The 26164-nt window shown below is 42.5% G+C and overlaps 2 protein-coding genes across 7 annotated transcripts in view; both read left to right on the forward strand.

The window, feature by feature from the left end:
• The first annotated feature begins 1393 nt into the window (after positions 1-1393).
• On the forward strand, positions 1394-12336 carry rbm14b (RNA binding motif protein 14b). 6 transcript variants are annotated; one of them, XR_008826578.1, is made up of 6 exons: positions 1394-1626; positions 3603-3955; positions 4342-5413; positions 5723-8486; positions 8950-9075; positions 9884-12336. XR_008826578.1 is itself a non-coding variant. In XM_056368695.1 (4 exons), the coding sequence occupies exons 2-4, from the start codon at positions 3607-3609 to the stop codon at positions 6042-6044; spliced, it is 1743 nt and encodes a 580-aa protein (XP_056224670.1). In that variant the 5' UTR covers positions 1394-1626; positions 3603-3606; the 3' UTR covers positions 6045-12336. The 6 variants fall into 6 exon arrangements, 3 of the variants coding, with proteins under 3 accessions (XP_056224670.1, XP_056224672.1, XP_056224671.1); XR_008826576.1 differs by having other exon boundaries at positions 5723-9075; XR_008826577.1 differs by having other exon boundaries at positions 8950-12336.
• A 555-nt stretch (positions 12337-12891) lies between these two features.
• Positions 12892-26164, forward strand: part of actn3b (actinin alpha 3b) — a 35452-nt gene continuing 22179 nt past the window's right edge. The window contains exon 1 of the mRNA XM_056368501.1: positions 12892-13272. Coding sequence (XP_056224476.1) covers positions 13138-13272 — 135 coding nt within the window. The 5' untranslated portion in view covers positions 12892-13137. The remainder of the gene's footprint in view (positions 13273-26164) is intronic.

Consider the following 26164-nt stretch of genomic DNA (forward strand, 5'->3'; position numbering starts at 1 on the left):
ACTTGAATGTAGGGCTGCAACTAAAGAACGCTGCTTTCTAAAAAATAATTTAGCCTTTGAAATGTGAGGAAATTTGAGCCAAATAATGTCTTTAAATGGCCTTTTTTGTCTGTCCATTACAAACTCAAATATATTCAGTTGGTAGCAATTTAAAACAAACATTTTGTGTTTTTGGTTGATGGACTTCATTATATGCGTAATTTTTTCATATCTAATATTTCCAGCTCTCCGTGATGTATGAATCCATCAGTCTTTGGTATGTAAAGCCTACATTAGTCCTCTGTGGTTTAACATGCGTCATGTATATATATATTTTTTTTTTCATAGCACATAATGAGTTCTTTAATTGAACTGACTCACTTGTCGAGTCTCCCTGTGGAGCAGAACCCTGTGGTGTTCAGGTAGCCTTTATTCTTCTGGAGGCTCTAATAAATTAAACAGGCTTACACAGGTGGAACCGAGGACTTTTTATAAGGCTGGTAGGCCTCAAGGAAGAAAAGCTCTGGAAAACTAATACAATTTCATATTGGATTCCCCATAAATAGCAACAACACCACATGGATTTTGACTCTGGATGGGAAATTTATTTGACAGTAAATATGATAAAAGACAGACATGATAAAAATCATAGACAATCCTAAAAAAGACAACATGCTAACACCAACCTGCCATGGATGTTCTGGAAAAAGATAAACTTAATTTGTGACTTCAGAATCTGTAGATGCGACATGTAGGGGGGGTTTTACCTAAGTGCTACCAGGATATCCGGACACCACAGACACACGTGGGCCGTCACCTAAACAACCAAACCACACAAGACAGACACAAAGTGCACAGTTACATCAAACCACCACATGCAATGAAGGGGAGAGGGGCACCAGCAGTCAGGGCCACAGGGCATTCAATGCAACTGCGGTATAATATAAACCAAACACACATTATAAACATACATACATACACACCTAAACATCGCTTAAACTGCAAGATAACTTTTACCTCAATAGGGTTATGAACTTCCAATGTGTAAAAATGTGTTCACATTACCTAATGCCACGTGTTTTCCAGGATTCAAACAAACCCACTAGTCATACCTTCAAAAACAGGTCATCCAGCCTGCAAGGCCTGGGCAACAGGCTGTTTAAAGCACCTGTAAAGGTGAAGGTAAAAACTGATCAGTAAACAAATTGCTTTAAAACATACCTTCCAGACGACTACCCTGCTCCCTCGCCGCCTGACCCACAATGCATCAAGACTGATGATCTGGATGTGACCTACCTATATCAACCCTTAATGAGACAATGATAACCGGTGTGTGTATTTGTCTGAGAAAGCGGCAGAGGGTGGGGCCAACATGGAGGAGGGGGGGGGGGGCAGATTGTGTCCTCACTAGGCAAAAATCGTACCTATCACACAGGCTTTGTGGGGAATATGTATGTGTATGAGTCAGTTGATGAGGCTTTTTTTTTTTTTTTTATGAGGATTCAGCATCCTCTAGGTGCAACAGCAGCAGCAGCGGCGGCGGCAGCAGCCTCAGCCTCAGCCCTCCCCCTCTGCAGCCTTTCCAGCAGTATGCCCGACACTCAAACGGAAGCAGGCGCTACCATTTTGAAATACAGCACCGCCTAGGTAAGATGGTAGATCCTTTTATTTAATCGCCTTTTTCTGCAGCATTATTCTCATCCGAGCCGCATGGGAGGTAATTAAATCCGATTCGTCTTAAAGCTCAAGTGTTTTCTCTTCGGGTGTGTTTTAGAGTCAGGGACTATTCGACCGTGTGGTTTGCACGGGAATCACTCGGTGTTACACTGTGTCCAGTCCAGTGCGGAAAAAATGTGATTGTGTGTTGATACACTGTATCGATCTCCTACAGAGAGCCAGTTATTGTGATCAGGTTTGACGTGCTTATCACCCTTGCTGAGTCTAACACGGTGAAATAAGTGTTTTGGGTTTTGTTGTGTTTTTGACTCTTTTCTCGGTGGTTTGTTTTTCGCCTTTTGTTTTTGCTTTAAGCATCCCGTCTCGCCATTCACAGTTTTCCAGCAAACGTGGACAGTGTGTTACAACAGGCCCACCAGTCCAACCGGTGTACACTTGTGTATTTTCGACATGTTTTATTTTTTTCTTTTCCTTTTCGCTTAAACGACTCCAGCGGTGAAAATGTGTTGACTCAGCGTCGTGCTGCGTCATCAGAAAACCAGCTTCTCTTCTGGTTGTGCCTGAGATGAACCCAGAGTTAATGCAGCAGCCATATGTAACACGGGGCAGACACACACACATAGACACATACACACATGTGCAGTGCAGACAACAGTGAAGCGGATAAACACATATTTTCTATGGACAGCAGCAGGAGGTGGAGGAGGTGTAGTTAAAAGTCTGTGGCAGCTGACCGGAGTCTTAACCAAAAAATAGAAATGTCATTCTCTGGTGTCGTGTTCCACACTGCCCTTCGATTTACAGCCAACCATAAAGGTTGTCCAGGAGGAAGACAAGGTGTTGGCCAACCTGTAGCGACACTCCTCAGTTTGAAGTGTAGATTTAGAGGCTGTTGAGGAAAGGACACAAGGAAGCACGAGGCCGCTGCTTCAATCACCAGCTATCATCACTACACAGTACATGGCATGTGAATTGATGCACAGTGAGCTCCTTATCCCTGACTGTCTCCTGTGTGTGTGTGTGTGTGTGTGTGTGTGTGTGTGTGTGTGTGTGTGTGTGTGTGTGAGTGTGAGTGTGAGAGAGAGAGAGAGAGAGTGTGTGACTCATTGCTGTACAGGTAATCACAGCCTCCTCTGAGGAGCGGTTTCTGACTGATGAGATATAGTGAACATTTTAACAGATGTAATGTGTTTCCTTGGTTTCTGTTGGGAATCTGAGTTTATGGCCAGCTCACAGGCAAATGTGTGGTCTGTGTGGTGTTTCATATGTGAAATTTGAATGTTAATCTAGCATGTTATTCATGTGTTATCACGAGTGCATTTAAGACTTTAACCTCAAAATCACGAGCTATTGCATTATTTTATTTGAGAGAATGCTGGATAGGTTATTTGTTGATTTGCTGAATGTTTTGAACCTTTGGTCTCCTGTCTCCTGTTTGAACTTTTGTTCCCCTTCCAAGTACAACTATAACCTCAAACTTACAAGCTGCTGCATGTTTTTCAGTTTGAGTTAAAGCAGAACAGTTTCTTACATAAGTAATTTTTGTGCTTTTGTGGTTAGAGCGTCTTTTGTTTGGTTAATCTCTGGAGAGTAAATACATTTTTCATGTTGGAGAAATGGTGCAAGACTTGTAAGTCTTGCTTTTTTAAAAAATGATCTTTATTATTAATCCAAAGTTGACAGCCCCCCCCCCACAGATATTTTTAAGCCCTGCAAAAGAAAGTAAATAGCTGGGTCAGCCATGTCCTTGTGTACTGCAGTCAACCCCTGTGTTCAAACATTGCTCTCCAGCACCTCCTCCTCCTCCTTCTTGTCAGACTACTACAGAGCCAAAGGTGCGGCTTTGTGCTCACTTAGTAGTAGTTACATCTACGGCCGCTGTGTTGTTCTTCCTCTCGCTTATCTCTAACCACAGTCAAGCACATCACTCCTCTGTATCTCTGCAGCGCCATGGACAAGAGCCACACTGTGAAGCTCTTCGTGGGCAACCTGGCGTTGGACACCACCCAAGAGGAGCTGTCAGCCATCTTCGAACCTTATGGCCAGGTGGTCAGCTGCAGCGTGCTGCGACAGTTCGCCTTCGTCCACCTGCAGGGCGAGGGTGCCGCCGAGCGCGCCATCCGGGAGCTCAACGGACGGGAGTTTCGCGGCCGGAATTTGGTGGTGGAGGAGTCGAGGGGACGGCCGCTGCACTCCACCAAGGTGTTCGTGGGTAATCTGAGTGGGATGTGCACCACTGAAGATCTACAGCAGCTGTTCCAGACGTTTGGAAAAGTTCTTGAGTGTGACAAAGTCAAAGGTGAGTGAAGAGCCTGGTAACATTTGAAATGTTTTTAAAATGCTCCCAGTCACTTTTCTCCCACGTTGTGCTTGATGATAGTACAACTGTGGAGTTAGTGTAAGAGTGAATTAGTGCAGGTAAGAGATTGTATCTCAGTTTTATTGCAGTTGCTGAGAGATTTTAAGTGCCTGTGGATGTTAAACATAAGTGAAGAGTCTGGCTACGTGATATATTATGATACACCCGTTCAAAGTTCTCAGTTTGCAAAACAAGATAATCTCCCACCTGCTTGTTGTAAAGATTAGTGAGGTGGTTTCCTTTAGTGGAGGTAATAGTAATAAGTGAGTAAGTGCTTGTGGCAATGCCACTGTGATCCTAATTGTTGTCCCTGCGCTCAATGACAGCCAGGCATTCCTCTTCCGCAGGCTACGCCTTTGTTCACATGGAAAACAAGGAAGATGCGCTCCAGGCCATCGAGGCCCTGCATGGCACCTCATTTAAGGGCCGCCCCCTGTCTGTAGAGCTGTCCAAGGTCCAGCCCAGCAAGCAGGCACCGACAGGGAAAATCCCCTGTGTTAACTGTGGAAAGCAGGGCCACTATGCTGGAGAATGCCCTGTGGGGAAGCCTTCTCTGGAGCAGTACCAGAGTCAGGCAGCGGTCCTGGCCGCCGCTGCTGCTGCAGCCGCCGGACTGCCTCTCCAGGTCCAACAGAGTGTCCACAATTCAGTCTACAACACCTCCACTTTTGATCCCACGTATGCGGCTCTCACTGGGATCACCACAGGCACACGCACTGATGGAAATCCAGTGAACCCAGCTGTTTATGGTGCCCTTGCCAGTCAGGTGTATGGTGCCAATGTCGCCAATCAGCTTTATGGCACGGTGGCCAATCAGGCAGCTCTCACATCAGGCGCCACCCAAGTGTACAGCTCGATGGCCCCCAACATCTACGGCCAGGTGGCTGCATCCCCGGCGGCGGCTGCTGCTGCCGCCGCCGCTGCCGCCTACTCGACTCCAGTTTACACCCCAACTGTGGCCAACCCCCCCGTCTATCTGACTGCTGCTCCTGGAATAGAAATGCCAACAGCAGCGGCTGCGGTAAACCCCGCCTACACTGTAGCTCCAGCAATTTATGGTGCCGCCACACCAGCCTATGCTCACATAAGCGCCATGGGAGCAGCGGACCCTACTACAGCCATCTTTGAGGCAGCCAGGCAGGCGCATTACTTTGCCCAAGGCCAGCAGGTTGTGGCTGAGCAGCAGTCAGTGGCTGCTGCTGCTGCTGCAGCGGCGGCTGTGGCAAAGTCGGGTGAGAGGGACCGTAGTCCCCTACGGAGGTCGGCGCCCCTGCTACCAGACCCTGTGATGAAGCCGTTCATGTACCAGAGAGCCAAGCCGCGTCGACCCCTGCTCCCCACACCAGCTGGGCGAGCAGCAGAAGAGGCCGTCGAGGCTGCAGAGGACCCCATGGCCAGGTAGGAGATGATCTTTGATTGTCTTTACGATCAACTATACAGCATCACTGAAACAACGGACCAGAGTTTCATGTTCTCTACCACTATACATGACTTGAGTCATGCTTTACAACACTGTGGGCTCATGTCTCAGGACTGATTAATGCTTTTTTTTTGCATTTTCTTGTTTGCTTTATCACTCTCTTGTTACTCTCTTTGTGTTGCCAAGTGCTACCATCAACGCCCTTGCTGTCCCTCTTCCTACCTGTACACTCCTCTCCCTCCCTTAACCCACCCCTCTCCATTCTCCTCCCTCCTCCCCTCTCTTAGGTACTATGCTGAGTACTACCAGCAGCTGCAGCAGTACCCTCAGTTCCAGTATGCCTACCCACCACCGAGCACAGTGACAGCCATCCCTGGCATGCCGGGAGTGCAGGCCATGCCAGCAGTCCCTGCTGTGCAAGCGATGTCAGCCCAGTCGGTCGCCACGCTGGATGCCCTCAGGCCAGTGGTCCCCACTGCTGCGGCAGTGGCAGCCGCCATGGCTGCGCCCAGGGTGTATGAGCCGCCGTTGCCGCCGCCCACGCGCAAGGAGGCCATCCTCCGCCGCCCCGAACTCTCCCTTCACACGCCTGAGCCCCCCTTCCGATAGTCGCACACAACTCTCTGCCCCCATCCCTCCCTCTTTGCCCTGACCCCCCCCCCCCCCCCCCCCCAACCCCACATCTCCTCTTCCACCCCAAACTTGACCACCTTACAGCAGCTGTATGTGTGTGTATGTGAGTGTGAGTGTGCGTCTGGGGGCTCTAAGTGTGTGGGGTTGGGTTTGAAACTGGGGGCTTGGTTTATTAACCTGCTTTATGAGGGACTTGATCAGCGAACCTTGGTCCTGTTTGCATACACACAGTGCAGCCATGAAAGGGAGGCTCTCATCTGTTGTATGGGCATTCTTTGTGCTTCTCAGTTTTACTTTTTTAACGTGCCAGTCTCACACTTGTGCCAGTATTAGACTGACCCAGTCAGTCGTTTCATATGCCTTTATTTCCGCAACCCAGTTATGATTTTCTATGGCCAAATCTACGATAAAAGAGACATTGGTTTTAAACCTATCAGCCATCCTCCTTAGGCCTAGATGATCAGTTAGGGCAGCTAATTTGAAACCTTTTTTGCCTTATGTTGAAGACTTTAGATTTGTAATGTAATCAGATGGGAAGTCAGGCAAACACACATTGTGTACTGGCTGCATTGCATTGTATCCAACAGAACCAAGACTGATGTGTTTGGGGGGATTGCTTGTCTTGAATGTGAAGTGGATGTAGTGTGTGTGAATGAGTGAAAGAGAGAGAGATGTGCAGGCTCCTGACCTTGCAGCACACAAACGCAGCAGCTAGGACTGCGCCTTGCAGGAAAAAAGAAAAAACCTAAAGCACACATAACACGTACTGTAATGTATGTTTGGATCTCTCCTCGACCCTTTTTCTGAATCCCTTCCTCACCTTTACTCTAACTGCAACGCTGAAAGACACTGCTTCACCTCTCTTTCTCTTTCTAACTACAGCTGCCTACCTCTGACAGTAAATTTCAGTGTAGAGTCTGTTCTATTCTATTCTGTTCTATTCTATTCTATTCCACACCAGTCAGCAGTTTATTTCCTGCTCCTCGTAAAGGTACAGGATCAGCAGTTTAGGGAGGAGCTGGATTTCAGTGACAGTGACTTTTGTAGATAGTCCTCCTTCATGTTCAGAGGCCTTTCTTTTTAAAATAGTGTACGTGTTTTGTTTGTTTTTTTCAGTGTAGTTTACATAATAATACGTAATACAAGTCAAACTGGGTTGTGATGAATTGTAAATGGGGGGGGAGAAAAAAAAACTCATGTGTGACTACTGAATGAGCTGTTTACAAAGAATCTTTACACTGCGTCCTGTTAGGAATCATGATGATATGTGACAAGCTCAATTATGTGCCTATAAGCTTTGAGTGAAGTGCATTAAGTGGAGGGATCTCCCATTTTTAAGTGCTTTTTTGACATTACTTTTTAATCATTTCAATGAGCTTAGTATCCAGAAGGCTACGAAGCTTTCTCGTGGACTTGTACTCGTGTATTACTTTCTGTTTCATATCATAGGGTTTTGAAAAAAGCCACAAATTGAGCCTCGCGGGTTTTACGATTAGCCGCTAGTTTTTAAGCAGAAACGATAGCACCAATGAAGTGAGAGGTGGGGCAGTGTCTTCCAGTTGCCCCAGCTATCCTCTTTTTTTGTTTGTTTTTTTCCCCAAATAAATACCAGACCTGCTTCAGATTGTAATTGCCAAAAAATGTTTAGTATGTGTTCTTTTTTTTTTTTTTTTTTTTTATCTGGTTGTGGTGTCTGATAGGTGAGCTCTGCTACATCCGGATAACAAAAGCTCGACTTGCGAGGTCACATTTCTGAGCTTGTCCTGAGTGGGAAATTCCACCCATCTGGTTCTACAATCACTTTAAACAAACAGTTAAAGTTTTCCTTGTTTTTTTTCTTTTTCTTTTTTTTGCAACTACCATTTGACAGCGGTCTGATGCACACACAGACGTACCATCTGAAATCACCTTACTGCCTCGCTCCCTCCCCTTCCTTCCCTCTCCCCCTGTGGTTTTTTTAGTGGTTCGGTGACTTTTGCATTTCACAGTGTAATCTTTCTGTGTCGTATATACAAACACATACCAGTTGCATCCTTTGTAGAATTATGTGGTTTGCGAAATGTCTTGTTTGCCATGTTTGAGACCTTATTTTTAGAGAAGTATTTTAATTTTGCCTTTTTTTTTTCTTTTTTTTTTTTTTTTTAGGAAAAGACAAAAGAAAAGTAAAAAAAAAAAAAATCGGCATGCTTTTTATTGAGAATATGTATACTATAAACCTTATTATATAATAAAGAATGTTTGGCTGGCTATTGTGGTAAAAGAAAGCAAAGGGTTTGGACATTTCCCCTTCTTCTTGTTTATGTTGTTCTTCTCCACTATCTGTTTCTCTTGTGTAAAATGACCACCAGACCCATTTGACTGGGGACCCAGGGGGAGACAGGTGTAGATGCTGGCCCAGCTTTGCTCTCTTTGGTCAGGGTAAGTGCGGGTTGGTGCTCCTTTCTCTCTCCAGCCTCTCAAACTGTGTGCAAGCCAACATTTGTATGGAAGGGTTTGCTCGAGCAAATGCATTTCAGAACAGAATTCTGGCAAGAAAGGCTTGCTATGGTCCTTTTTTTAAAAAAGAAAAATTGATTTTAATGCAGAAAGGACTTAAAACACACTGTGAAATCATGTTGAGAGCTGGGGAGAGGCATACAGATAGAATGGCCTGGGTGCATTTTGATCTGTGGAGCAGTCCTGTTCCTGGGGTTGATGGGTGTGCGTCTGGTCTGGTCTGGTCTCTCCCTGCTGCACCAAATTCTCCCCCTCCGTGTGTCTTTGTGTCCACTCTACTCTCAGACCTGCATGTGTGATAATCTGTAACTTTGCCGCAAAAAAAAAAAAAAAGAAAAAGCCCCGCGACAGTCCAGCTCTGAACTAACTATCTCAACTGAATTAGGTCACCGTGCCACCTGGAACGGCCAGCGTGCAGCCGTGCGTGAGCGTGGCGGCTTGAGCCATGGGGACGACTTTTAGCGCGACGCCAACGCAGTGGGAACTTGTTCTCTCTCTCTTCACCACCAAGGTAAATGAAAAAAAAAAAACAAAACAAAACAAAACAGAAACAAAAGCACTGACCTCTCCTCTCCCCACCTGCCGCCCCTCCTTTGACTGTGCCTTGACCAAACACTCCTCCCCCCCCCTCTCCTCTGCCATCACCACCTTCCCACCCCTCTCCCCGCTCCGTAACTCCTCCTCTGCTGCAATGGCAGTGCCACACCTACAGCCTTGGGCTTCTCCTCGGTGGGGGTGGCGGGCGGGGTAGGGTGGTGTGGGGCTAGGACCCCCGCCTTCACAAGACTGACTGTCTCGCATCAGCATACAAGGCGACTGACTGTGCCCTCTCTGCCCTGCTGGTGTCTGCTAGTGAGTAAAAGGGAGTGTGTGTGTGTGCGTGCGTGCGTGCGTGTGTGCGTGCGTGCGTGTGTGTGTGACAGACAGAAAGAGAGCATGGATGTCTGAAGAACTTGTTTGGTGGTGTTTCATTGATCGGTGAGGCTTGGCACATGCGGACACACCCCCACCCTCCCCCCCTTGCCCGCTAGTCAACTCCTCTCCACCGCCGTATTCGCCGCCCTCACACCCTTCCTTCCCTTTCTCCCACCCCCCACCCCCCCCTTCCTTCCACCTCCTCCTCAACCCCACCCTACTGTCCCTATGCGCCTCTCCTCTCCGCCGTTCACACACAGAGACACACACACACACACACAGCGCTTTTTTTCCGCCGCCACCGCCGTCGCCACCTTGGATCTGGGTTCGTGGCTCTGGCTCGGACTCAACTTCCCAGAACCACCCACCTGACCCAACCTCCCCACCCTCCTTTGTTACCATAGAGGCCTGGGCGTGCCAATGGACAATGTGTGTGTGGTGGCCCGCCGCCGGACTCAGTAACATGACACAGAGAGACTACAATGGTGGACAGATCGCTTTGCTAAAACTGTTGAATGCTGGGTTTGCTCCACATGGCTGTGGAAGGGATCTTAACACCTGTTTCCCAAAAGAACTTAGCTTCAATGCATCAAAAAATGATTAACCAACCTCCTCCTGTTGAGGTCAACAATTCCCTTACCTTTGGGTCCCTCACAGCCTGTGTGCCAATCAGAAACGTCCTATAAGATAGGCCTATAGGTATGAGGCCAGTCTGACCTGTAGATTCTCATCAATCTCAGGGTTCCTATAAGACTTTTCTGGGATGGCAGCTCTATTCCTGTAATACTGTGATCAGCTGGACTGGCTGGATATGTGCTCTTGAGTGACTTGTATGTATGTTCTCACCTGTTAAGATTGTCCATGTGCTCTGAGATAGAAAGCTTAGCCCTCGCGCACACACGATCCCACACTCACCGGCTCTCAGTATGTGAGATGGAGTCACGGCAGAGAGGGTTGTGTCTTCTGTCTGCCTAACAAACAAAGGGAAGGGTAGAAGGAGGGGAATGAATAGATGAGCTGATCATAAGGTGAGTTGGTAGTGGAAGGTGCTCCTTAACCTCACCTTCCTGATCTTGGAGGACCCTATTGTTGATTGCAATAATAGTTATAGAGGCCAAAATCTTATTCTTAAAAAGGCCAGTTTAAACCGGACATTTTATCGTCCACAGTGTGTACTGATAATGCTGCCTCGTCTCTTAGGTCTCTTGTTTCTTGGATGCACATCGTCTTCGTTTACTAAAATTTAGTCTTAATCTTTTCACAGCATCGAATCACTATACATGTCAGGGAAAAAAAAAACAATGCAACTGCAAGTTAGTCTTTCCTCAGAGTTCCTCTCTAAACGATGCAGCAGCAGCAGAGTGAGCAGATCAAGCGCTGGCTCCCTTCCTGGCCTCCATGATCAGGACGCACGGTGTTCCAGTTTTGTTTTTTCCTGCAGCCACCTCATCCTCCCCACTCTCCCAACTCCTCACTAAAGGCTTCTTCAGGTGCTTGTGAGTCTGGGGCTTTTCTGTGCTTGGGTGAATGCAGCCACGCATCTCTTAATACACCCCCCCCCCCCACACACACACACACACACACACCCCCCAACCCCCACCTGCTCTGAATTCACAGTCACACTACTGACAGCCAAAGCTCGCTGCAGCCTCCTCCCCACTTCCACTTCCTCACCCACTCTCCCTCTGCCTTCTGTGGTTTGGACAGATGAGGAACTGTAATCCAGATGCTCTATATGCACACGTCTCTGTATTGTGTATGTTTTTTTTTTTTCTTTTTGTTTTCTTTTTGATGGGATCCCGCAGGTTACATCTGTTCTCCTGCAGCAGCTGAGATGTGCAAGTGTGTGCATCTGGAACACAACCCACTCCAGTTAGGTTTGAGCACAACCCATATAGACCATATTGCCTTTTTGAGTTTGCAAAGTGGAGATTCAGTAGGTTTCATTAATGGGATCATGACTATTCTAGCTCTTCTAGCACAGACGGGAATCACAGATATCAGACTCTACTGCTGCTCATCCTTCTTCAGCGGTAGAGTCATACCTCAGCCATTACCTCAGCTACAGGGGATGCACACAACATGAACCCCTGCAGAATACAATACAGCTCAATACAGGAGCCCTGCCTTAATGAATTAGTTTAATTTCGATTGAGAATTTGTATAAAAATGAGGTAATTCTTGGTGCTGCAGGGTGCGGTGGTGGTGTATTGGCCTGCATTATATTCTGAGGTGTTACTGTTATTTTGTCCATCACTGACTGTGTATGTTTAATAGCCACCAGAGGCCAAGTCTATCTTTTTCTGTGGTCCATTTTATTATCAAAACTTGCATTATTGTTGCATTATGTTTACAGTGATCAATTCCCTCAGCTTAGTAGCAGCACAGTGATGTACCTAATGGTAACCACAAATAGTCACACGGTATCTAAGCGTCCTCAAGTAGGTTAATGGACCAAGCTGAGTGTAGTTACATTTAAATACCTGATTAATTATGATATAAATCATTCTAGTTTCCAAAGACACATCAAGGGTGACCGAGTAATGTGTCACCCCGAGAGGATAGCAATCTGGATCTGCTCATTTCAACAGAATTTGTTCCAGCACAAAGTTGAATGGGATGGGATTGGGTGGGATAGGATGGGGGGTGGGGGGGCTGGGATCGTAGTTGATGAATGTTAGATGAAATGTTTGCGTCAACATGTTTACTGTGAATCACAAATCCTGATATAAACACAAATTATATTGTATGGTTGTGGATTGCATATATATGCCTTTTAACCTGTATTTCTTAAAATGTTGAGGCATTTTTCAATCTGCATGCAAATCATGAATAAATTCATTTTTAGCTCATATAAGTGCCTGAATCTCTTTTATTGTAATTACAATATACAATGGCATGAATAGCTCTTGATAGATTGTTGGATACCCTGCAGTCTATTTTATAATAGAAAATAAACAGTGTAAACTATGCATTTACCTGCAGCCTTATCTTCAGCAGTGTGGAATAAGATGGTTTGAGTTGCTGTCAGTCTTTGCAGCAGTTAAGCAAGTCCAGGTCTGTTTTTCCTGGAGTGAGATAATAATGTAATGTAAAAATAATATCTTAGATTGTCTTTTAATCATGTATGATTAAAAGACATGATTCAGTCCTTTCTTTTGGGAGAGGTATAAGCTGCAACTACAGAGGCCTGGGTTTGCCATTGAGGATCACTAACAGCAACAGGTGCATGGCACAGGCCATAAAAACCTCGCTAGGGTAAGGGGGCGTAATTGACATCTCTCCTCACCATTCAGAAGCCTGTTAACCCTGCTCGCGGGAGACTACCCCGCCTTTTACACCTTATTAGGGTCAGAACCTGATACCCATGCTGTCGGTTCCCATACTTATTGGGGTGCGGTCACGTGTGCCACTTTTGACCAGGAAAGGAGCACCGGCCAGCAGGGTCTTCTGGTAGTGGGAGCACCACCTCCGCACAGGCACCTCGCACCAGTGGAGTCTGGTCTTTGCAGCCCCTAACTGTCTCTCCCCCTGTAAGCGAGACCCCTCGTCTCAAGGAGGTTCTTGCCCTCACGGCGTCGTCGTCGTTTCTATCGCTGAATACTTTTTGTTACTATAAGCTGAGGGGGACGTGAGAAGTCCTGACAAAGGCGGCACGATGACAGCTGTCGAAACCCATATTACATACAGCAACTCCTATACGATCACCCATGAAGATGCGTATATGACCCAAGAGGAGGACTGGGACAGGGACCTCCTGCTGGACCCTGCCTGGGAGAAGCAGCAGAGGAAGGTAGGTTTGGATTTGGAGGCTTGGATCAGCAGGCTACGTTTGTGCCGCCGTGCGTAATTACGCACAGATTTACCCATGTCCTCACGTTGTTAACAAGTGCATCTTAGCATGTTAACATGACAAATAGGATTGTTTCTTCTTTTTTTTTTCTTTTTTTTTAATCACTGGCCTCCCCATAAGATTGTAAAGTCTATAACAGACCAACATGAAACTGGGCATCTGTGCTGTAGCTGTCCTCGCACCTGGCACTTCAGTCCTGCTGGAAGCTGCATGGGCAGATATTTTAGGCCGTGGAACTTTCTTAGTGTTGTCTTTCAGTTACCCCTGATTGCCTTGCGAAGACTGTCTAAATATAATACCACCCTCCCTAGTCCTCATCCTTCATTTGAATCATAACTTATAAAATACACACGTTTATCAGGTTTTTAACAACATTAAACCTACTTAGAGCAACACTGAGTGCATAGGCAGGGTTGAAGAGAAGACAGAGAGAAACTTAACTACAGTCATTTTGATTTAAGTCAGTTCACATGCTATTTTAGGCCACATAAGTAGGCTAAGGATTATCAACTGGACAAAGTGTGCAACTGCCTGGGGTCCCCAAAAGATCCATGTTTACTTTATATTAGCACATAATTTGATTAATCACAATTTTTTTAAAGGGTATATTAATGTGCACCATGGAGCACAATATCATCTATATCAGGTCCTCCATCTTTCAGCTTTTGACCCATGGTCAGACAGTCCTTAGTTGTTTTATTTTATATTGAGTGCATGTGTTGTGTCATTATATTTTATCAAATTGCTTTCATTTTCACAGAAAACTTCAGACAAAGGTAGTATCACTCCATCACAGGAATATTGTATGACTACAACCAACATTTATTGTCATTATCAGTATGTCTGACAATGATTTTCCTTGTCAGAAAAATAATAAACAAAAATGCCCATCATTATTTTCTGAAGCCCAGATTAATGTATTTAACTGCTTTTGTTGTCCAAGCAACAGTCAAAAACCCAAAGAATTGTCTGTCAATCAACTAATCAATTGATCAACTAATAATCTCAGCTTTAAAGGACTGGTTGCATTTCTGGGTGTCTTGAGAAGTAAGGTGCCTTGTATTATGGAGGTCAGTGGGGGCCCAACAACAAATCTTTGCCCCAGGGCCCCCTTGGAGGTTATTTTGTCCATGTTTTAAGTTAACAATATACACTCAAAAGAAAATAGCATTTTCCACGTTATTGACTAATTTTAAATACAAGAATTAGAAAAAAATATTAGGAAGAAGTCTTTTTTAGCCTGTTATTATTAGCCCCATTAAGCTAGCCGGGAGAAGAGGCCGGGCGTTGCCTTGGCAACCAACTGGCCTGATCGCGTTGTAGACGAGCCTGATAGGTGCGTTTAATGTCGGAGCTGAAAGATAACTGACACAGGTAAACTGTGACAGAAGCGTCACACGCAAAAGTTAACGCAGTTTTATCACTTGTTTAAATGTTCACCTAATACAGCCTGTCCTGTCGACGCAATATTTCAGATAAGTGGAGAGATATTTATAGTCCTTCGTCGGCTAGCTAAACGTTTGTTCTACTGGTTCCAACGCCATGGACGCCATGTTGGTTAAGCCTTTTCAAAGAAATGACCAGTCTTCGTCCTCCACCACAGATTTCCTGGAGCTCAAGCTGAAAACAATGTCAGGTAGATCATCTATTATGTTTTAGCATTACAAATAAGTTATAACTTTTTTTGTCAGTATCAAACTTTATGATATTAAAGTAAGTCTAGAGAGTATTTCAGGCCTGGCTATTGTGAAAAAATGCCCATTTATTTAAATTAGTAATATGTAATACAATTCAACCCTGAAGCCTAGCCAAAGTTTACTCTGTTTTTACTTTTGAAATTTACACATTGATGATTAAATTAAGGTAGCTAGGAAACGTTACACCCACATCCCAGAACTTGTACAGACAAATATAAGCCTGTATTGAACATATTTTCATATAATTTAACTCTTCTATCTAGCTGGCATAAAAAATATTAAGTTAGTGGCACAAAGGAAAGAAATTTAAAGCCAAAAACTTTTTCAGAAGTGACTTATGCACTTGCTCATATTGTGTGGTTAAAGAAATCAAGAATTATGTATGAAAGTATACAGTACTAGAAAATAACATTTATATAAATAAATACAACTAATAAAGGATCAAGTTGTAGAAGAGATACAATAGTGACTTCTGGCTACCATTATTATGAAATATTTTTTGTTCCAGTCGAATATAATATGACATAATATAACAGTCTTTAAGAAATTTGAAAATGTCTTCAATACAGTTAGTGTTGTCAAAAGAGGTTCAAAATATGTTTCAGATTTAAATGTAATTATTAGAGAAAAAGTCCCAAATGCAAAATCATGATTAGCAAACTGGACACAAGAGGCCAACCAAAAGACCGTTTTTTGTGTATTTCTACTTAATACAATTTAACAGTTGGGTTTTAAGTGTCTTGCCATTTCCTCTGCTATTATATGATTGCATGCTTTTTAAATGTTGTGTACAAGTCGGGTGATACAGGCATCAGTACACTCTTTGTACAGTGTTTGAACAAGTAAATAAGCAGAATTTTAAGTCGCCCGGCTTTTTAATCTTTAAAAATGTAATTATTCCTCGTTATCTTCTTAATTTATGTACTTTGTGGCTATCTCACAGTGTGTCACATATCAATATTAAAAATAATCACACTATTTAAATTTATCCATCCATGCCAAAAGTGTACTGAATCAAATTTATATCCTTTTTCTTATATGTATCGCATTTTAGTCCACAGGGATAATTTTAATATAATCTATATAATTTAATTTAATCTAATCTAATCTAATCTAATCTAATCTAATCTAATCTATTCTAATATAATCTAATCTAATCTAACAACACCTAATCTGCATTTTTGTAGTATACAACATCATAGACCAGCAAAAATGCAGCATGGCATATTCGGACAGCACTGCATCGAATCTGCAGTTCTGTCAATGCAAAATGTCCCCCCACCTATAGTGCTGAGACACTGTGACAGGCTGAGAGACCTCAACAGATGGTAACAGAGAGAGAAAGAGAGAGATGGCAAGGCTGGTAGATATACACCCCGGGTTGGTTTCACAGACCTACAAATAAACATCTTCCTAAAAATACTTTTCAACTTGCTCGGCTCCAACTTCGCTCCCTCCCTCCCTACCTTCATCTCTTGCTTTCTTCTTGTCGCTCTGTCTTTTCTTCAGTAAGGTTGAACACTTCCTCTCACCACCCTTTTTGAAATATCCCTTTACACCTCTTTGTGTGTCCATGGCACACTTTGTTTTGTTTTTCTGTCTTTTGTCTATTAGAATAGTTCCTCTTTTTTTGTCTCGCACCTGTCAATCTTTAAATATATAAGACGATATATAAAGGCCTTGAAAAACCTTGCTGGGCCAGGCAAGCCCCTCTCTTTAGTCGTCACCTCTCAACCTCCCAGGGGAGTAAGTCATCGTACTCCATTGCTCTTCTCGGCATGTAAAATCTAGCTTAAGGAGCTGATATCAGCCCATAAATATAGCCAGTGCATCATTTCGCAATGTAATGAATATGAAAGGAAATCCTTGCTCCACCTGTTCTCTTTTCTGTCCTTGAAATTTCAGTGGAAAAAGCTGCTCACCACTTGCGCAGTAGTAAAGTGTTTGTCAACACACAGTGATGCCCGAATCTGATACTGGTCATTAGAAATAGTGTGTGCTTGGTGTGTGTGTGGTGCCCATGCGCGTGTTTGAATCTTTGTACATCTTGACATTGGTTTATATTTATCATGAAGCAGCTCTTGTGGATTGCTAGCTAAATGATTCATGGCTTGCTTTGGACCACGAATTTAATTTAATAGGAGTTGGCAAATATCATGTCAGATATTGCATCTGGTGAAGGGTGTCAGATGGAATGAGCTATGAAAGGACAGAGTGATTACATTTGGCTACATCTTGTCTTTGCGATTTCATTTTATCAAAGTAACTGTAATCCTAGAAATAAGAAAGGCTGGGTTGTCAGGCTGATTCAAGAGATTAGGCGAATAGGCCAGCTGAGGACAGAAGTAGATATTTCCATGAACTCTCAAAGCTTATTGATGTCTGCTTCACTTAGATGTGGGGCTGACAGCCTGGAGAGGTCTTACTTGAGCAAGTCTACAAAAACTAGTGGATGTTCTAAGCAGGATCAATACCTGTTTAAAGATTAACTCGCTGCAGAGGACTGCACTCACAAGACCATGTGTAATGCTGAACAAGAGGCTATTCATTAGAGAAAGGAGGATTGCGTTTGTCATGGTTGTATGCTGGTACACCTTACTGCCAGTACTTGAAATAACCTTCATATGTTGTAGTTTGGCTACTTTTTGTTTGTATAATGTATTTAAATATTAAAACTAAATAGCAAATCTCAATACACCAGGAATGTTCACCACTATGACTAAGTTCATCTTCTGTTTCACATAGTTTAAGAGTTCAGCTGCTAACTGACTAAGTGAATGACTGGCTCCTTAGCAAAGCTTATGCTAGCAATAACCTATAAATACCCATTACATAGGATTATTAACAGCCTTATTGGCTCAGATGACCTGTTACCCCCATGAGGAATGCTTAGAATATACATAAGCACATGCACAAACACATAGGAAATCAGGCCTCCCTCATGTTCAAGTTTGCAATTTTTTATGGAAGTGTTGTACATTATTGGTTTTATACTTAACATTGTATGGTAAAATGCTAAATTAATATTGTGAAAATTACTACACTATTGTCTTGATTTTGCTATATAATTATATTTATAAAACTAATCAAAATCATCTTCCCATCAAATTTTCAAAAATATACTTGCAAATTTTGTCACAATACAATCGTATGCTAAGATAAAATATTGTGTCATCACTCAATCTCATGTGTAAGTACCATGTTAATTAATAATAATGACCACAAATGGGACTGATGCATCTTTCTTGGGGCAGATTAAGTTGTCTTTTTTTGCACAAAGCCTAATTATCAACATTTATTCCCAGGATTAACAGGAGTCTTCATGCATTTTTATTCTGTAAAAACTCAAAAGCATTGGTGCCTTCAAGCATTTTTCTCCATGCTTTTTTTCTTAAGAGATTTGCACTGAAACTTATTATATTTCCCTTTTTCTGTTCTATTTGATTCTCTTCTATTCCACAGGGTGTAAAATGAATGAAGTGGCCAAAAGAGTGATCATCATCAGATTCAGGTGTTATAAAGTCATATTCAGTAATGTGATATTTACCCACTCAACCTAATGTAATGTCTCTCTGTGTGGGCGAGGAGAGATCTTAGGGTGCTGCGTAATCAAATCTATTCTCGTCTAATCTCATTTTGCACTTTTAACAACTCAGCCAGTACTGCAGCAGCCAGACAGGGTCATTGATTTCACCTCCTACCTGATGTTTTGTGAGACAATACTAAAACACTGGCTCTCCGTAGGTAATATTGAAGAAGTGATTGGCAATAAATTTAGCTCTGCAAACATCGGTTTCTTCATTTGATAATGATTATGGTTAACAGCAGCTTATAGAAACACATATTTCGGCTCCTTCCAAATGCCGTCAGGCACAATAAACTGGTAGCACTGTCAGTTGCAGTTGGTGGGAAAAAAGTGCATCAAGAAAGATGGTTTAGCCATGATAACATGGAGGTTTCTACCCTTTCCATCTTCCTATGGTCCTTGATAAAACTGTAACATGTTTTTAAAAATGTATGTGAGCTGCACATCAAGCCAGTGGACAGTCTAACTGAAAATGCATTATCACATTACCAGTGCTAATGAATTTGACATGTGTTCCCTTAACAGCCAAGATATGGTGTTTCATAATCATGGTGCATTGTAAATTGCTCTCTCTAATCGGAGATGGGATGTATTCATCCAGGTCTCTTTTTTAGAGTTAGAAATGATGTGATTTTAATGAAAGTGGACAAAAGGACAATAGAAAGGAATTTTTCACTGAGTGCCACTGGGACCATTAATGAAGAAATTGCAATTGTTTTGTAATTCACAGAATTGGGCCTGCTCCACTAAACTGTGCTGAATGCCTGGGCTACAGTACCTAATCCCCAAATGCAACTGGGTGAGCAGGGAATCTTAAATTCCTTCCCATGATTCACTCTGTCAGGGTCATGTGATCACAGTGCAGGAACAGTTACCCTATTGAGCTGGTCTCTGGTCCTCTCAGCATATTTTCACTCACTCGACCAGTGAAGTGCACATACCGTTTTTTCAGGGACTAAAAAGAGTCTACCAATCAAGATTATTTGTGATTTTTCAATTTCAGTATTTAAAATATTTTTGTGAACAATAAAAAAGAGAAAACTCACAGTAACAGAATACTTAAAGAATCTTTTTGTGCAGATATTTGAATGAGGTAAAAAGTGAGAAAAAATTTGACAAGGCCACTTTTATACCCAAAACAAAAAGAGTAAAGTTAAGAGTCCTTTCCTGTGCACACTACTTTATGAGAGAGTATTAATTTATGTCTAAATATTCTTTTCATGAATCACTTTCATAAAGTCTCAGCTTAGCATTACAGTCCAGTGAATAGGACATATACAAAACAAACGTTTAAACGTTGGCAAAATTTTAATGTTTATCCTAGGTGAATTGTGTAAAAAATAATGGGATTAATTAGTGCAGTGCTCTGTAACTGTTTTGTGTGATGCATGTATAGAGTATGTGTTTGAGGGTTAAACGTAAGTGGAGAGGTGAGAGAGCTAGCAGTCAGATCAAATAGCAGTTGCTATTCCAGAAGCTGTGTCCATGTAGGGAGGCTTCTATAAACTGCTTTAGTGCAGTCGCAGGAACCCTGGGAGGCCGTAGGAAGGGCTAAGGAGTGTGTGTGTGTGTGTCTGCGTGCATACGCGTGTGACATATTCTTCATATACACTGTATTTTATTAGCATGAAAGAACGTCTCCAGTGAGCTTTGCAAGTGAGTTCTTATGAGAATTGGGATGCAGTTTGAAGACAGAAAAGTTCTTGCAGAGTGTCGTAATTGCGAAAGCAGACACACGATACATCAGCGGTGTCAGAATCTACCGAGTGAAAGTAGAAAATGATGAATGATGGGCTCTGAGAGCAACCATCTTGATCTGATCAGAGCGGTCCTGTGGGTCTGTAAATAGAATAAAAAGCTGGATTAGTTATAGAAAATTACCTGGTTGACAGTGGTGTTACCTCAATTACAGATATGTCTGCAGTTTTGTGTGTGTGCAAGCAAACAAATCTGAACCAAACCATGTTTGAGGTGATGCAGTACAAAGCAGCAACCATCCCAGATTTAGTTATTATTCTTCAGACTCAGTGCTGGTGTTGAAAATGGAGACTTGTGTTTATGAGTAAGAGCCACAAGTTGCCAAGTCTGTGACCTCAGTAGCAAATAACACACAGAGGATACATGACCGAACATCTCCAAAATGTCACCTCGGGTCCTAATGGTGTCAGACTCAAATGCATCGTTTATATCATTCAGCTTCCTGTAGTAATGAGACAAACTGAACACTGAACCTGTTTTTATAAAAAAGTGAACTAAGCTCATAATGTTATGGCCGAATGTTGGCTGCATGCAATAGATATTTATAGGTTAGTGGAAGCAGAAGCTACAGTCGTCAGTTGGAAGTCTGCTGAGATGATAGGTCTCTTATAATAGGTCTGAGGTCAGGAGGATATCATTATGTACTTTATAATGGCTTAAAAAAGCTGCAGTCTTCTGCCAGAGCATTGCTAGCTCTAGTTAAAATATCAAATTGTGAGCAGAATATAATAATCTTTGACTTCATCTAACCCTGAGATGTAATTTTATGTATTTTTGATTAGACACCCTACTGTCATATTAAGATTTTGTGCAGTCAGTGTACGACAAAAGCCGTTGTTATAGTCTCAGCTGTTTCGTGCAAAGCGAAAGATGTTTATTAGCTGTTACAGCAGATATGCTACAGGTGTTTATGCCTGCAGCTCTCAACAGATGCTAACTGAGGACTTCCTGAATGACGAAGCATACAGCAGCAGTCACGTGGTCAGTCTGCAGCCACTTCAGTTTCACAACCTACAAATAACAAAATGAAATCAGAGTTGCAAGATCATCTGACTAAACGATTAAATGACGTTTTTGTGGTTCGCTAATTGAGGCAGAAGTGGAATCACAAGGTCGACAGTGACATGCTCTTTTAGCTGAATGAATGCTGGGAAATGTAGCTGGGTCGCATGTTACTATAGACAGCCTTAGATCAGTTTCACACATAGGCTCTCATGGTCAAGGTTGCTGTTGATGGAATTAGCTGACCGTAGATCTGCCTGGACAGTTTTGCCTCTTATTTCAGAGAAAGAACTCGCCCACTGAAATTAGACACAACCCTCCTCCTCCTCCTCCCCACAACCCGTTCTCCCTCTTAGGCCAGTCACACTGTCATAAATCCTCCCCGACCACTTACACCAATTTATCTCCCTCATCGTCAGTCTCCGAGTTCAGAGCTCATTAAACAACAAAAGACTCAGCATGCTGCTGCTGCCAACAATGAACCGGTACACTCACCTTTATTCTCCACCATCGATCATGCAGTCAGTCAATTCATCTGTTGACTTGTGTAACAAGAAAGAGGGTGAAAGCTCAGAGTGAACAATGAAAGATATGGATGCTGTGTGTGTAATTGTGTGTGTTGCAGCACAAAGAGAACAACAGGGTTATTGCATACATACTGACAATTTAAAGTCACAATGGCATGAAAAATAACTTTTGATCTTGTTGGCTTGTTTTCAAAGTCACTGTTCACAGCAGTATATCAAAAAATGCAAAAGAAAAAAAAGTATGTTCTTGTATTTTTACATCAAAAACAAAGTCATGAGGATGGCTTGTTAGCAGCATGGTTCTAGGGATGTGTATTGGTTGGTCCATCACTGGTGCAGGCTGAAATATCTCAGCAGCTATTAAATGAATTTTCATGAAGTTTTGTCCTAGTGACTTTGGTGATCCGCTGACTTTTGCTCTAGTGCCGCCACGAGTTTATGATTTTGAGTGAAATGTCTAAACAACTATTGGATGCACTGACAGTCTTATCCCCCTCAGGATGAATTGTTATAACTTTGGTAATCTCAGACATTTTGTCTAGCGCCACCATCAGGTCAAAATTTCAATATGTCCAGTACTTTGGTTCATGACTAATTACTTGCAAAATGACATTCCCATCAACCTCAATTTTATTTTGAGTTTGGTGCTGATTAGTGAATGTTAACTTGGTAATAGACTAAGCCAAGATAGCAAAGATGATAAACATTACATATGCTTAATGTCAGCATGTTAGCGTTGTCATTGTATGTTAGCATGCTGTCATTAGCATTTAGCTCAAAGCACTGATGTGACTAAATGCAGCCTCACGGAGCTGCTAGTATAGCTCTAGACACTCAGTCTTGTTAGCTATTATGTCATGGTGTACCTTGCATCAAAGGTTGAATCACAAATATTTGAATTATCTCTCCCATCATGTGCAACTACAATCTTGTGCATGCAATCCAATGAGGCTTCACAGCATCCTCTGTGAGCTCAAATGACATCAAATAAAAGAAACATCTGTCACTCTTCCATTGAGACAACTAAAAATTTGAAACATGTCACTGTGTTCTTGCTCTTCAATTCCAGTCAGTATGTGTGGTTCTTCTGAAAAGGGAACACCTGTGCATGTGCACACACACATACAGGTATATACACACTGCTGAAGGGGCACATTGTTATAGTATATAGTTTTGGCTGGTATTTCATTTTGGCATCATCATTCTGGTGGCACATCAACCTGGATCCATGTGGCAGTGGAACATAATGTAAGTCAGCATAATGGAGCAGAGCAGGACACAATGTTTCCCCACAGTAAGCCCAAGCAATTAATATGACCACGCAGACAGATGGCTCTGTCAAAACAAGTGATTGACTGAACCAGGTTAGCCATCCGTTCCCTTGAGTTGTTCAGGGAACAGAGCCGTGGACAGAAAATAAAGTACCTGGCTTGTAGATGATGTGGTACTGGATTGTCAGGACAGCATTTCCATGTAGCACAAGCCATTTTGTTATTTCTTAGAGCACAGTGACACGACATTGCTTGTTTGTGTGTTGAATCAAAATCAGATGGCTTTATAGACTTTTCCACATTAACATGCTACAAGTGATGTTTTAGCTCAGGGATAGCTGATGTGGAAACACAGCTTTGCATTGTGAATATAAATTTATTTCAGAACTGAGCCTAATATGTTCTGTTTGTGCAAAACTCGTTACTCCTTAAATCTTTAAAACATTAGCATTGCTCTTACTGTGTTTGTGGGTAGAGGACTGTCGTCTTTCATCACCTGCTCCACCTGTTCTCTCACCATCTAAAATCCCCTGTGCCTACAGTATATCTCACTGGCATCTGGCAAGGGTTGATACACACATACACACACACTTTGACTAGAGGAGGTGTCCTAGGCCTTTTATCCTCTAAACACAGACATAAATCCATCGGTTTGGACTCGGGCCTTGCACTGGAGGCCAGTGGTGGCCCTGTTGTCAACAGGGTCTCTGGGATATTAGCCCGTTAATCCTACATAGAGAAGAGGAGGAAGGCAAGGTTGATAAATTGATGTTGGGGAACGATTCACTTACAGTTCAGCCCGCTGAAAGTGTAACTTGAAACTACTGTTCCAATAATATTCACCCAGGTTTTGATTCAATATGAGATAGCCTCTCTATTTATTATCTGAATTGAAAGAACATTCCTATTTATTTATACTTTGCTAAGTTTCCTACTACTTAAAATTACATGTGCCTGAAAATGAATTCAGCACGCCCAGAATTGACATTAAGGCCTATGCTATGCTATTCTTGTACAGCGCTTTATTTCTGAATTAATTTGATGACCTTTGCATGTGCTTCCTCTTCTGCTAACAGAAAATTGTTTCTTTTTTTAGTACAGCACTCTTGACAATAATTATATTTTTGCTTCTGTCTAAAAGTTTCCCAAGGTAATCTATTTAAATATCTTGTTTTATTCAACCAACAGTCCAAAACCTAAAAAAGTTCACTTTACTATCATATAGGACAGAGAAGAAGAAGAGAGTCAAATCCTCACAGATGAAAAGCTAGAACCATTAAATGTTTGACATTTTTATTTGAAAGACTACTAAAACAATTTATAGATTATGAAAATAGTTGCAGTCTTTTGTTTATTTTTGACTTGTCAATTAATCAAATAATCATTACAGCTGCAACAGCAGCATTCAAAATGTGAATGACATTTATAGCCCCTCTTTGTAAACGTCTGAGATAAATCTATGTTCCTCCCAGAGGTTTTATCTTGTGATCTTTAAGTCAGAGCTTCTGTATATCTATGAGCTGGAAGAACTCCAAGAAGTGATTTCTCCCCTTTAATTTGAGATGTTTTTAAAAGCACAAAGATGTTAAGCTAGCCAGTACATACAAAAGAATATTTTTGGGAAAAAATACTTTCACGTAGCAGAAATGTTTTTTTTTATTTCCTCTCTCCGGTTTTGCATAAACACAGTCATAACTTAGAAAAGAAAAATGCAAGTTAACTTACATCTTCAACCTTTTTTTTTCTTCAGTTTATACAGATGCTAGTATTGTTTTTGGAGATATGTCATTGTGGTGATGTATTCTGCTGTTCATATTAAAATATTCAATCACAGTAATAAATGTCACAACAGGTTTTCTGCTGCTACAGAGATGATGTCACCATTTGTAGTGTATGAGAGGAAGTTGGTTGAATGCTACTGGCAGCAGCTTCTTACTGTATGTGTAATGGTTGTTTAGGCATAATGTGAGGGGGTGTAAGAGGTAAGTCCATGGGGCAGGAGAGTTCAGGTTGGCCTATTAGAGGTGTGTGTCAGGGTGGGTGGGGGTATCAGCTCTCGGCTCTTACGTCATTGTCCTAAATCGTCCCTGTGGCACCCAAGTTCAGGGCTCCAGGTCTCTTTGAGGAGGGATATTTAAAGCTCACAAGGGGAAGGAGAGGAGGAGTTGGGGGAGAGAGAGGGGTAGGGGTGGGGTCAGTGGCTCCTAAATGTCGGCTACACCTGTTCTGTGTTGTAACTCCTCTTACGTCTCTCTTTACCTTGTCCTTTCACTTCATCGGCTGTTTAAACTCAGTGGAGGAATTCAGCCTGATTGTTGTTTACAAGAGACCCCTGACGCGAGAAAGTGATGTCACACATAAAGTCAGTTAGAACCAACGTGACGATTTGATGAGTGATGCAAATAATGTTGCTTCCTCACTGAGTCCGTTTTGCAACAGGAAGCAGCCAGCTGTTCTGTTGTGTGAAGGCCTTGGTCTTAAACCACGGTAGTTGTATGGTCTCTGTCGCACCAAGTATCAAAAAGTTGTGTTTTCTTCCCTTGGATGTATATTTTGGTTCATGTTTATAGATTTTTATATAAATTAGGTGCATAGTGAAATTAACAGTTTAGGTCAGAGTATGAAAAGTCACATACACAGCGAACCTAAGAAAAAAAACAAAAAACAAATACAGCACCATTGACACTTGCTCTGAGATGACAAGTGCTGATGGGAGTGTTGTCTGTCCACTCAGAGCTGATATGGCTCAAGGGTGACTGTTCACATCTGTCAGAAGTGTTAAGGTTGAGGACTTGCATAAGTGCTGTCACAGGGTTGGTTTTCCACACGGTTTTGATCTGTGCAAATCTTGAAAAATGTCACCCTGTCAGTGTTTGTTTTTTTTCCAATGTGAACATCAAATACTACTTCACTAATGTGAAGCCTCAAATATGTTGATTTCAAATTTTTTTATTTATTTTTTTATGTTTGAGTTTGATATGAGTAGAGCTC

Source organism: Seriola aureovittata, chromosome 23 (assembly GCF_021018895.1).
Source record: "Seriola aureovittata isolate HTS-2021-v1 ecotype China chromosome 23, ASM2101889v1, whole genome shotgun sequence".
NCBI lineage: Eukaryota > Metazoa > Chordata > Actinopteri > Carangiformes > Carangidae > Seriola > Seriola aureovittata.